The sequence below is a fragment of the Phacochoerus africanus genome, chromosome 4 (genome assembly GCF_016906955.1).
Source record: "Phacochoerus africanus isolate WHEZ1 chromosome 4, ROS_Pafr_v1, whole genome shotgun sequence".
Taxonomy (NCBI): domain Eukaryota; kingdom Metazoa; phylum Chordata; class Mammalia; order Artiodactyla; family Suidae; genus Phacochoerus; species Phacochoerus africanus.
This window is the reverse complement of record NC_062547.1, coordinates 66,391,289-66,403,116: the sequence shown is the minus strand read 5'-3', so window position 1 is coordinate 66,403,116 and position 11,828 is coordinate 66,391,289. Positions and strand designations below refer to the sequence as shown.

Below are 11,828 nucleotides of genomic sequence, written 5' to 3'. Positions count from 1 at the left end.
GAGCCCTAAGTCCTGCTCTGGCATCCCACGGGAGCCCCGCCAGAACTACAAGGGCAGCAGCTCTGTTGAACTAGGTGTATCACAGACCCGCTCAGTTGCTATCCTTCTGTAGTATCTGACACCCCCACGGCCATAAACAATGTCCTGAATAAATACCCACGTCCTTCACCCCATCCCAAGCCAATGCATCCATGTGACAGAAAAAGGAAAACTGAAATTGGGAGGGCAAGTCTAAACTTAGCCAGTAGTTGTTTAAAATATCTGGAAGAGGAGGAGTTCCTGTTGTGGCACAGTGGATTAAGAATCTGACTGCAGTGGCTCAGGTCGCTGTGGAGGTGTGGATTCGATCCCCCCCCTCCCCAGTGCAGTAGGTTAAAGGATCTGGCTTGCCACAGGTGTGGCATAAGCTGCAGCTATGGCTTGGATTCAGTCCCTGGCCCAGGAACTTCCATGTGCTCAGATACAGCCATAGATTTAAAAAAAAAAAGAAGAAGAAAAAGTCTAGAAGAGGTGTAGGGCCCTAAGGATATGAATGGTGAAAGGTTCTATCAACTGAAATAAAAAAGATGTGACACGGAGTTCCCTGGTGGCTCAGCAGGTTAAGGATTGCTGTGGGATGGGTTCAGTCATGGCCAGGGAACTTCCTTGTGCTGCAGACATAGTCAAAAGGAAAAAGAAAAGCTGCAATGTGCCTTAGTGTCCCATTGATTCAGAGATGTCTCAAGGGTGCATCTGGGGAGGTACAGAAGGAGGTGGCATCTCAGCCCTGTCCAGATCCATCCACCCCATGATGACTAGAGGGTGCTCCAGACTTCCATCAGGAAGATGATTGAGGGTGACTCAACTCACAGGGTGACTTGGGCATATTCCAGTAAGACGAGCCCCCTCTGGAGTCCTGAAGCCCAGCTTCAGCCAGCAGAAAGTAGGGTTTAGGGGAGCCAAAGCATCACCAACAAAAATCCGGAGGTGACTGGTCCAGAGTCACCTACCTCAAGTAATAGGAAGTCTGTCCATCTTAACGTGTAGCAATCCCAGGTGGGTGGAAACACTGTCCAATTCCCAGAAGTAAATCTTAACCCCAGGAAGACTTAGAACCAAGGACAGAATTGATCAAGGATCAAGACAACCTGAACCATGGCATTAGCGGTAGTGGTTCTGCATTTAAAAAAAAGGGGGAGTTCCCATCGTGGTGCAGCGGAAAAGAATCCCACTAGGAACCATGAGGTTGTGGGTTTGATCCCTGGCCTTGCTCAGTGGGTTTAAGGATCTGGTGTTGCTGTGAGCTGTGGTTTAGGTCACAGACGTGGCTCAGATCTGGCGTTGCTGTGGCTCTGGCGAAAGCTGGTGGCTACAGCTCCAATGAGACTCCCTAGCCTGGGAACCTCCATATGCTGCCCTAAAAAAAAGACAAAAAATAATCTGTACGTATTTTGTTCTCTTTTTTTTTTTTTTGGTCTTTTTAGGCACGCACCTTGGTATGGAGGTTCCCAGGCTGGGATTGAATCAGAGCTGTAGCCGCCAGCCTGCACCACAGCCAGAGCAACACCAGATCCTTTAACCCACTGAGTGAGGCCAGGGATCAAAACTGCATCCATCATGGATACTAGTTGGGTTTGTTACCACTGAGCCACAACGGGAGCTCCTGGTTCTTTCTGACAAATAAGCCTAATGACAGGTATCTTGTTTTTTTTTTTTTTTTGTCTTTTGGTCTTTTTTGCCTTTTCTAAGGCCACACCCGCAACATATGGAGGTTTTCAGGCTAGGGGTCGAATTGGAGCTGTAGCCGCCGGCCTGCACCACAGCTCATGGCAATACCAGATCCTTAACCCACTGGGCAAGACCAGGGATCAAACCTGCAACCTCATGGTTCCTAGTCAGATTCATTAACCACTGACCCACAACGGGAACTCCATGACAGGTATCTTTATAACACAACATTTTCATATGTGTAAATGAGCTACTGAGATAGGAGGTTCTGATGCCTGGTTACAAAATGCTCAACATGGAAACACCTAAGACAATAAGATTCACGTGGAGTTCCCGTTGTGGCACAGTGGAAACGAATCCAACTAGTATCCATGAGGGTGTGGGTTTGATCCCTGGCCTCGCTCTGTGAGTTGGGGATCTGGCGTTGCCACGAGCTGTGGTGTGGGTCACAGATGCAGCTCGGATCCCATTTGGCTGTGGCTGTGGCACAGGCTAGCAGGTGTTGTTCCGATTCAACCCCTAGCCTGGGAACCTCCAGATGCCCAGAAGGCAGTCCTAAAAAGCAAAAAAAAGAAAAAAGAAAAAAGAGTGATGCATCACAGAGGGATCAAAATGACCAGGTGAACAAGGGAGCCTAGGGAGCCCAGTGGTAGAGGCCCCTCAGAAATGACCTCTGCTCAGCTCCATAGCTATGGAATTTACCTACCTTAGACATAGAACAAGTAAAAGATGTGTAAGCTGAACTTCAAAACTCAAGGAAGAATTAGGGTTTGAAGCTTTTGATGGTAATAAAATGATCGGACATAATATCCAAGAAATAAAGCAGATGAGTCTTTTCTGCACCAAATATAAGTCATTGAAATCCCTCACATACATGTGTGCACCCATGCACACTTGGGTCCCAGTGTGTGCAAGCAGGGTGCTAGGAATTCCCGCTCAGGGGCAGCCACAAGTTCAGATCAACACACTGTATGATACAAATATATGTAACAAAGCCTGGAATTTTATTTCCAAGTTGGCACATGTAGAAGGCACAGGGGCAAATAGATGGCTTTGGGGCACAGGAAGTAGAAATGGGAAGGGGTGTGTCCAAGGTCCCCCTACCTCCACCACCTTCTAAGCACACTTGAGACAGGACCAGAGGTGGGTGCTCTGGCCAGGGCCCTGAGGTCCTATTGGCTCTGGATGAGAGCCTTGAGACAGCTCCCCAGGCATGACCCTCTCCCCCCAGGATGGGCAGGGCCCTACCGGTGCCCCCAGCTCCAACGCCCTGGGGGAGGACCAGGATCAGAGAGAGAAGAACAGGATGAGGACCAGGAGAAGCACCCCCAGCAGCACCACAATGGCACACCACTGTCGGCGGTCTGGGGGCAAGAGGGTCAGAGTTCACAGAGGTGAGGCAGTCCTACCCACAACCCACTCCCCCCCTCATCCCACTGCCAAATCGCTTCTCCCAGGGGACTCACCACTGGTCATGTGGGATACTTTGGCCATCTTCCTGAGGACGCCATCCATCCGGGACTGGGTGTGGTCCATCTCATGAGCAAAGGCGTCCAGCATACTGCCGAGATCAGGAGGGCATCAGCCCCTGGAGGGGCTGAGGGCTCCTGGCCCACCCCCAGGGTCACAGCCTCACATGCCCTGCTCGTCCAGCTCCTCCCCAACTCGGCCAGACATGTGTTTCAGAACCCGGATGCTCCCAGACACCATTTCCAGCTGTTGATCCTGTTGGTCCATGATCAGCTGTAGATGGGAGGGGTGGGGACTGCTGTAGGTGGGGAGCCCTGAGCCTGCTGCAGATTCCTCCAGCCCAGCACCTCCAGCCACCCACACAAACCTGCTGTGTAGCCTGCTGCTCTTCAATGTAGCGAGAGGTGGCCGACACCACACTGGCGTCCAGCAAGTCGCTGGATGATTTCAGGGTGGCTGGCTTGCCCGTTAACATCTGTGGGGGCCCAGACCACAGGCTCAGGGAGCGACACCCACTCACAGCAGAGACAGACAAGATTTGTGGCAAATCTAGACAATGGTTAGTCAAGAAGGCAGTTTCTGCAATGGAATGGTGTGGGTTCCTCAGAGCCACCACTTACAGCAAGGTGACCCCAAGACCCTATCACTTGACTTCCCTGTGACTCAGTTTCCTCATCTGTAAGATGAGAAGAGTTGTAATTCCTGTTTCCTCAGGCTGCAATGAGGACTTAATAAATTAAATCCATGGAGAACATATATTATCACATAGACACATGTATTTAAGAAACTGAACTTTAATCCTCGGAGCAGTAGCACACCTGCAAAGCATGTGGACCCTGCTATAGGACTCCAGGCTCTGGAGGCTTCAGCTCCCTACCCCACCCCGCCCCACACCCCATGTGGGTTTACAGGGTGAGGCTGGTGTTTCACAACATGCAGAGAAAGAACACACAACACAATGGGCAAAGGTGTACAGACAGAGACAGCAGGGAGAATGTGCACAAAACATGAGTGAACACACACCCGGGGCAAACAGCCACAGAGGGAAATGGTGTGCATGCACAAGGCAGATGGTGAGTCCACTTGGAGGCCAAGTTCACATGCTCAGAGAGGTCAGGTACAAACACATTAAAAAAAAAAAAAAAGGTAAGCATGTATCTTGAAAACAGTAACACAGTGAAAAAAGGAGAGGCCACCATTCACACACAGGAAAACAGTATAGACCGGTAGGAGAAGGCAGAAGGGATTATATACAGAGAAGAGAGCTCAGGTGTACCCATCCAGAAAGAGCAGGCAGGTAGACAACTGCACACAGAGAAGATGAGCAGTGATGCAGAAGGGACAGACATACACATACACAGGAAACTGGTGAATGCACATGGACACTTCAGGCTTGCATTCCAAGGAGAGGGTCACCTCTAGGGACAGAGGGTGAGGATGTTGGGTCGGGACTCCTTACCTCTCTATTATTCTTCTCCATGAAGGCTATGGCTGCGGGGCTGACCATGTGGTCTTTCATTTCCTACGGATGAGGACAGCATCTGAATAAAGACACCACTACCTCCCCACAGTCACCCCCACGGCAAACTCTCTTCACCTGGACTGCTTCCCGCATCCTCTCCACAAACGCCTTTCTCTCCTGCAGATCTCCGGCTGGGAGCTTGAACTTGCCTGGGTTGGCTTCCACAATGCGTAAGCCTCGATTAAAGAGTCAAGGCCAGACCAGGACAGAACACCCTCCTTTGCCTCAAAGCCCTCAATCGACATCTCCTAAGTGTCCAGCCTCCCCAAGGGCTGGCTCCCAGAGCCTCCTGCCACTGCAATGGGCTCTGCCATGCAGCCCTCCAGCCTCCCCCGCCCAGGATATCGATGGTCTCCTCCAGGTCCTCGAGGTCCCACTCGATGCTGCGCAAGCCATTCCTCAGCTCATTGGTCGTCCAGTCCAGCTCCTCGCGTCCGACCGCCGCGCCCTCCTGCAAGAGCTCGCACCACCGCTGGTATAGCCCACGGGCTGTGTTCACCGCCTTCTGCACCTCGCTGCAGGCAGGGGCACAGCGGGCACAGCTGGGGGCAGGCAGTCTTCCTGCCCATACTGCGCACCCGAACGAATTGGGGGCTCACGAGACCCTCATATCCCCCTGTGTACCCCTCCCACACGGCCACGGGGCAATCCCGACGGTGGTGCCCAGAATACCTGGCACGCTCCGGCTGGCACCCGGGCACTGGCTGGCAGGGGGACAGGACACCCTCTGCCCTCCCCCTTCGCTGTCACTCACCCTCGTACTACAAAAAACGGATCTTCGAGAGACATATCACGCCTCCCACCCGCCCGAGGCCGAGCCCCCTCCCCTCTCGGCCTTGGACGCTGGTTCCCTCCAAGCAATGCAGAACTCGCCGTCACCCACCCGCCCGCTCCCGTCACGTGACCCAGGCCACCAACGAGAGCGGGGCCACCAGGGGAGAAAGAGAGGCCTTAGAGGCCCGAAGTGTGGAAATTTCCGCTCTCTCTTCGGCCATCTTAGTTGTGGGCGGAAACGGCTTCCTGCCCGTACCTATTCCTCTTCGCATCTTGGTCCACAGATGTGTCAGTTCTGTCTGGCTGGGTTCGAGTCAGAGCTCCCTACGCCTTGGTTGAAGACCCAGGCCTTCGGATTGTTGCTGCGCAACCTTGGTTTCCCTTCTGGGCAATATAAATAACAATAGTCTCCTTCAAATCCGGCCAGATTATGGCTGGGGAAGTGGCCCCTTCAATTAGTAGATCATCTTTATGATGCTCCTGCACCTAGATCCTGTCCTGGAAGATGGTTCCAGCCCAGGGTCAGGTGTGACAGCTTTGGGGAGCAGTATGGGGATGGGTGGTCTCTCCACCTTCCCGCGGGGCCAGGGTGAACTGCAGGCATTCTGTGACAAGTTCTGTTTGATTTACCCCTCCTCTTTTTTCCTGCGGAGGAGGGAAGCATCCTGGGGCAGGATGGCCATGAATGGGGGCCCTGGAGATGCTTCTGGAGGGTAGGATCTTTCTGGGTGCGACCTGGGGGTCGTGGGAGGGAGTGTGGTGGGGGCGACTCTGAAGATGGCCTGCAATGAAGTCCTTTGCGCGTGGAGTGGGACCAGGGAATGTCTGGAGAGGGACTCAGGGTGGCCGCCTGTGTGACAGAACCTTTGTGTGTGGGGTCTCCGAGAAAGCTTTTTTTTTTATTGGTGGGGGGGACCGTTGCCCGAGTGGGGTCCTGATTCTTGGAGCGGGCTATCTTAAGAAACCCTCAGAAGGTCGCCCCTGTTGTGTGTCAGAGACAGAGCCTGGGCGGGGGATGTCGTTGTGGAGTTTCGTGGGATTGGGAGTGTGGGGGAGCGGGGATGAGGGCGTTCTCAGCGAGTAATATATGGCAGGATCGCTGAATGGAAGCAGTTTTGGGAGAAGTCTTTTAGAACAGAGAATAATTGACCCCCCATGTGTCAGAGTTGGAGATGGGGGACCTGAGCGTAATCCAGAGGTGCAAGGGAGGATCACTTTAAGGGGAGGGGCAGGGTCTCCATGGAGGGGACCAGAATGAGAGTCCTCAGGGAGTAGCTGCTTGAGTTGGCAGGGTCTTTGGGTAGATCTCTGGGATACGACGTCAGAGTGAACAGTGAGGTAGCCCCTACACGCCAGCAGGGGCTTTTCTGGAGGGGCGTCACATCTTCCCGGTCTCCGGAGGGAAGGAAGCGAAACTTTCTCCTCCCTCTCTGTGGGCCGGGCTGAACGCCGCTCCGGAAACCTGGGGCTCCAGCCAGCCCTAGCTGCTGGGAGAGAAAGAACGGAGGGGGCGTGTCCGGAGGCTAAGGCACCACCCCCGCCCGGAAGAAGCCCGTGGCTCTCCCGTATCGAGATCCGGGTTCCTGTCCTTATATGGGCAGCCGGAAGCGGCTCACGCGCACGCCCTACGTCATTACTTCCAAATTTAGTGGTGGAAGTCTAGCAGATCTCTTGGCGGGAAGGCTCGCGCAAGAGTTGGGGGCGGTGGAGCCTTCCCTTAAAGGGCCCGCATCACGAATGAATGGAACTATTCGAACTGTATTGCTTTTTTTTTTTTTCCCTGAGGAACTGGAATTAGGTTTCCTTGGAACCGTAGTGCGAAGCGGAAGGTGGGGCGGCTGTTTTCTATCTGCTCTATTTCTGAGTTGTTAAGTTTTCAGCTTCTACCCCAACTCCGCCTCCTGGGGAGCAGAGGCGGAGCACCGCTGCGTCGTTTGGGGGGCCACAGCCACGTGCTCACTCGGGTTGTGTTGCGGCTGGGTACTCCGCCTTACGAGTTCCACGCCCACGGTGGATTTCGTGCCTAGGGAAACAGACGAAGTGGGAGGGTGCTTCCTGCGGAGCTCAGAGATGGCAGCCTGGACTGCACTTGTGTCTGCAGACATCCGCCGCCCGTGGAGTGGGCATCTTTGCTCTAAGGCAACGCAACCAGCGTGTCCCGCCTTCTTACCGCTTCCATACGGAGGGGAATGGAGAGGGCTGGAGGATGTTGGAGAGATAGGAGAGCTGGAGGCCCAAACGGTCTCGTTTCACCGCAGTAGCCCATTTATTTGTTTAGCAAATATTGGACGAATCACTCTTGTCTAGGTTTCCCCACCTGAAGAAATCAGATATAACTACCCTCCGCGGAGTGGAGGTGAGAGATCAATAACATATTTATGAAAGGAAAGACTTTAGCGCGTGGCACATAGTAAATGCTTAATAAATGTTGCTAGCATCGTTATTAACAACAAAAAAACGTTAATTAGGAGACTGGTAGATGCTAGGCACTGTTCCCACGGGGGATGTACCGGCTGGAACCCGGGTCTTCCCAGGTGCGAAAGGAAACTTACAAGCTAAGGCCAGCTCGCTGGGCTCTACAGACGCAACCCGTGGGTCGGTCCTGAGCCCCACCTACGGCCCCCCTACATTGGGCCTGCGCAAGGATGCATTGGGGCCACTGAGAAAGGAGACCGCCGGGAGAGGTCAGCTTGGACTGGGGAACGCTCATCCTCTACAAGTTCGGGTCCCTTTTCATCTCAGGGTAAATCCCACCCTGTCCCTTTAAGGAGTCTCTCGCCCCGCTGCGCTGCGGAAAGCCCGGATGCGGCTCTCTGATTGGGCGGGGCGTCTCCGTGACATCACACTGGGTACAAAAGGGCCCGGGTGGCGGGCGCCCGGGCAGAGCGTCCTACTAGTCTCTCAGTGTGGGTTTCTCCGCAGAGAGAGGCGTGAACGAACGCATAGTCTGGAGTGCACCTGCCACCTCCCCTGCCCAGCCCGGAGTCCCCGCCAAACCTCGGTCCCGCCGTCGAATCGTCATGGAAGTGCAGAAAGAGGCGCAACGCATTATGACCCTGTCCGTGTGGAAGATGTACCATTCGCGCATGCAGCGCGGTGGCCTACGGTTGCACCGGAGTCTGCAGCTGTCGCTGGTCATGCGTAGCGCCCGGGAGCTCTACCTTTCGGCAAAGGTGGAAGCCCACGAGCCTGAGGTGCCCTTGCCACCCGCCCGCTCCCCTGATCCTCGCCTACACCCACCGCGAGAAGCGGAAGCCGCAGCCAAGGCAGCGCTTCCCGACGGTGAGCCGCCCTCTCCGGAACCCATGGACACGCAGGAGGCGCCGAGAATCGAGGAGACCCCTGCCCCCTGTGCCCCGCGCCCTGCCAAAGTCAGCCGCAAGCGGCGAAGCAGCAGCCTGAACGACGGTGGGGACGCCGCACTGGTCCCGAGTAAGAAAGCCCGTCTAGAAGAAGAGGAGGAAGGGGCCCCTTCGGAGGTCCTCAATCGCCTGCAGCCCCCTCCGGCGCAAACGGAGGGCGCCTTCCCCAATTTGGCGCGTGTCCTGCAGAGGCGCTTCTCCGGCCTCCTGAACTGCAGCCCCGCCGCCCCGCCGACGGCGCCGCCGGCGTGCGAGGCGAAGCCGGCTTGCCGCCCGGCTGATAACATGCTGAACGTGCTGGTGCGGGCCGTGGTGGCCTTCTGAGGGCCCTCGAGCGGCGCTACCGGAGCCCAGAGCGCGGGCCGAACCGTCGGCCAGAGTGCGCAGACCCGAGGCGAGGCCCACCCCTAGGGGAGCACCCTCGGAAACCGTGGAAAGGAGCCACCTCCCGGGCTGCCAAGAGGCCCTGAGAGGGACTCTGCCCCCGGGGGAGCCGTCGCCACCTGTGTGCAGTCGCGGCACCGAGGAGCCTGAGCCGGGGGGCGCGGGCGCCTTGCCGCAGACCTGCCGCGCCCACAGGTGCTGTTTTAATGGACTGTGACGTGGACCTTACCCTCTCCTTCTGGAACTGGGAGAAGGGAGACTTGGTTCTTTAAACTCCTCAGGGTTGGACTTTATTTTTTACCGGGGGCTATGCCGCCCTTTCAAGGTTTTTCAATAGTAGGTGTTTGCGTTTCCAACCTCGGAGAATTCCAGGCACTCCCCTTCCCCCTCCAGTGACATACTTGTGCAAGCGGTCATCGTTGCGTCATGGGGCAGAAGTGGGGAGCTTCCTGTTGCCATGCGTGGGTGTGAGGCCTGGGAGGAGGATCTGGGGTGTGGACCGCCCTGGGGAACGGGAGGAGGGCGGCCTGAGTCACTTGGCCTCCGTGTGCTGCGGGTTATTGTCCCTTACTCCTATGCCTTCGAGGGCGGAGGGCTGATCTAATTTCAGGTTAAAAATTTTCTCCTCTGGTGTGTTAGAGGTGGGAATGTATTCAGTCTCAAGCTTGACCTTCCCTCAGACACAACCCAAACGTTCCTGGACTGAATCACAAAAATTGGGGGAGGGGGTTCTCCGAGCTCTGTAAGGCTGAGCCGGGATCAGTTGCTGCTGAGACTGGGCCAGTTTTGGGGAGGGGGGGATTCCTACCAGGGCGTTCTGAGGTTCTGTTTACCTTTACTGTGGTGGATTTTAACTCCATCTATCTGGCCTTTTGCTAGAAACGCCAGGTAGGAAAAAATAAAGACCATTGAAATAAAAAGTCTGTGCTGCCTGTCTGGTTTTCTTCCCTGGCGGGGGAGGGGCAGGGTTAAGGGGTCAGGAACTGGCGGCGACTAGCTGGGGCCCCAGAAACCGGTCAGACCGGCTACCACGTGGGCAGAGTGGGCGGGAGGGGGCCGGGTCCATTTTCTTTGCCAGAGCACTTCCGTGCTGGGCGCCTCGCCCTCCAAGCTTTCTTTAAACCTCACCTTCGGAGATTCCTTAGACATTCCCCTATAATTCTGGCTAGATATGAGGGATTTCCGAGTTCAGCCGTTGGGGATGGGGGGAATACTGTTGGGTACAGTGCCCCAGCAGGGTTGGGGGTACAGGCCGCCTCTGGATACTTGAAAGATCTTTCCCAACAACTCCCCCCACCCCCCCACTCGATTAAGTGAATCAGCACTGGCAGGAGTCCCGTGATTGGGGTGGAGCTGAGCAGGTGAGCTTTGGAGCGCCCTTTATGCTCCGTTCCAATCTAAGGTTCGGGCGAAGAAGTAAGTGAGCTCCCAGCCTCAGTTTTCTCATCTGAGAAGTAGGCCTCTTCAGCTTCCCTGCGAGGCTGTAGGTTTAGAAGTGCCCGTGGGATCGGCCCCACCCCAACCTCAGGTTGGCCAGCCCAAGAGGAGAAAACCTTCAATTTTCCCCAAAGCTGATTTAGGAGGAGACGCTGTAGGCATTGCTCCTGGGCGGGGGTGTTGGGGGCTGGGGCTGCTGGAGCACAAAGGAGCCGCAGGTGCTGGCAGTGAGGGCGGCGGGAGGCGCCGAGAAAAAGTCCGCCCCGCCTCCAGACGGCAGGCTCGGCTGCTGCGGGCCTCCCGAGACCCCTGGGGACCTGACCCCAAGGCTGAAGGGTAGAAGGAGGAGGAGGCGGTGGAGGGCACGGCCCCGCCCCAGGCTTCCCTCTTGCGGCGTTCACTCACCGCACTCCCCCCTCCCTCCCTTCTTCAGGGCCCCCCAGGGGAATCTCGCCTCCATCGCTGCCCGATTCCTTCCCGGGAGACGTGAAAGACTTCAGCGTCTCCCACTCGGAGGATTGACCTACAACTTCCCCGTGCGACGTGGAGAGGACCGAGGCCCCCCGCCCCTAGCTCAAAGAGTCCGCATGGGAGCCACTCTCTAGCGAACCTGGCCCGGCCCCGGGAAGTCCCCGGAGGCTGGGGAGGGGGCAAAACTGCGCATCCTGTCGCAGGAACCGCCGGGCGCTTCCTTCCGCGGGAAGCTGCTCGGCTGACCCCCGCCCCCGCCCGAGCCCCTGGGGGTTTCCGGTGCGGGGAGTGGGGGGTCAGGGCTTGGGATAATGTAGTGGGGGACGGACGGGGCAAACACCCCCTCCCCACATACATCCCTTTAAGATGTATTCCTCCCCAAGACCCGATTTCACCCATCAGAATAGGCAAAATTGAAAATTTGTCACTACAGGTCACACTGATGAGGCTTGGAGTTTCCATGCCATTACCGGCGTTGGGTTATTGGGACAGGCCCTCTGGGGAGTAATGGATTGGAAGAAAATAGCTGTGAAAACTAAAAGTGCCACAGATCTCATGACCAGCAGATTCCCCCAGGGAACCTCAGGACTCAACGTGAGGCTCCAGAAGGGTGTTCACTACAGTGTTGTCCAGAATTAGCACAAATTGGAAACAACCTACATGCCCATCCACCTGGACTGATCTGGTAGAATGTGGACCAT

At 55.9% G+C, this 11,828-nt stretch overlaps 2 protein-coding genes across 3 annotated transcripts; one reads left to right on the top strand and one right to left on the bottom strand.

Moving 5' to 3' along the window:
- Nucleotides 1-2,690: 2,690 nt before the first annotated feature.
- Nucleotides 2,691-5,599, bottom strand: STX10 (syntaxin 10). 2 transcript variants are annotated; one of them, XM_047776882.1, is made up of 8 exons: nt 5,454-5,599; nt 5,045-5,214; nt 4,775-4,869; nt 4,637-4,699; nt 3,545-3,652; nt 3,344-3,450; nt 3,174-3,268; nt 2,691-3,071 (listed from the first exon to the last, which is right to left on the bottom strand). In XM_047776882.1, exons 1-8 carry the CDS (start codon nt 5,486-5,488, stop codon nt 2,995-2,997), a joined length of 750 nt encoding a protein of 249 aa, XP_047632838.1. In that variant the 5' UTR covers nt 5,489-5,599; the 3' UTR covers nt 2,691-2,994. The 2 variants fall into 2 exon arrangements, with proteins under 2 accessions (XP_047632838.1, XP_047632839.1); XM_047776883.1 differs by having other exon boundaries at nt 3,348-3,450.
- A 2,738-nt stretch (nt 5,600-8,337) lies between these two features.
- IER2 (immediate early response 2) lies at nt 8,338-10,139 on the top strand. Its single transcript, XM_047776884.1, has one exon. The coding sequence runs from the start codon at nt 8,494-8,496 to the stop codon at nt 9,157-9,159; it is 666 nt and encodes a 221-aa protein (XP_047632840.1). The 5' UTR covers nt 8,338-8,493; the 3' UTR covers nt 9,160-10,139.
- The last annotated feature ends 1,689 nt before the right edge of the window (nt 10,140-11,828 follow it).

Bases quoted from the DNA above. Each gene is read 5' to 3' on its own strand.
- STX10 (XM_047776882.1), bottom strand. From the start codon at position 5,488: ATGTCTCTCGAAGATCCGTTTTTTGTAGTACGAGG. The intron at 4,870-5,044 runs ATATCCTGGGCG...ATCGAGGCTTAC, and splicing joins GGACCTGGAGGAGACCATCG to GCATTGTGGAAGCCAACCCA. The intron at 4,700-4,774 runs GTGAAGAGAGTT...CCTCATCCGTAG, and splicing joins GGATGCGGGAAGCAGTCCAG to GAAATGAAAGACCACATGGT.
- IER2 (XM_047776884.1), top strand. From the start codon at position 8,494: ATGGAAGTGCAGAAAGAGGCGCAACGCATTATGACCCTGTCCGTGTGG.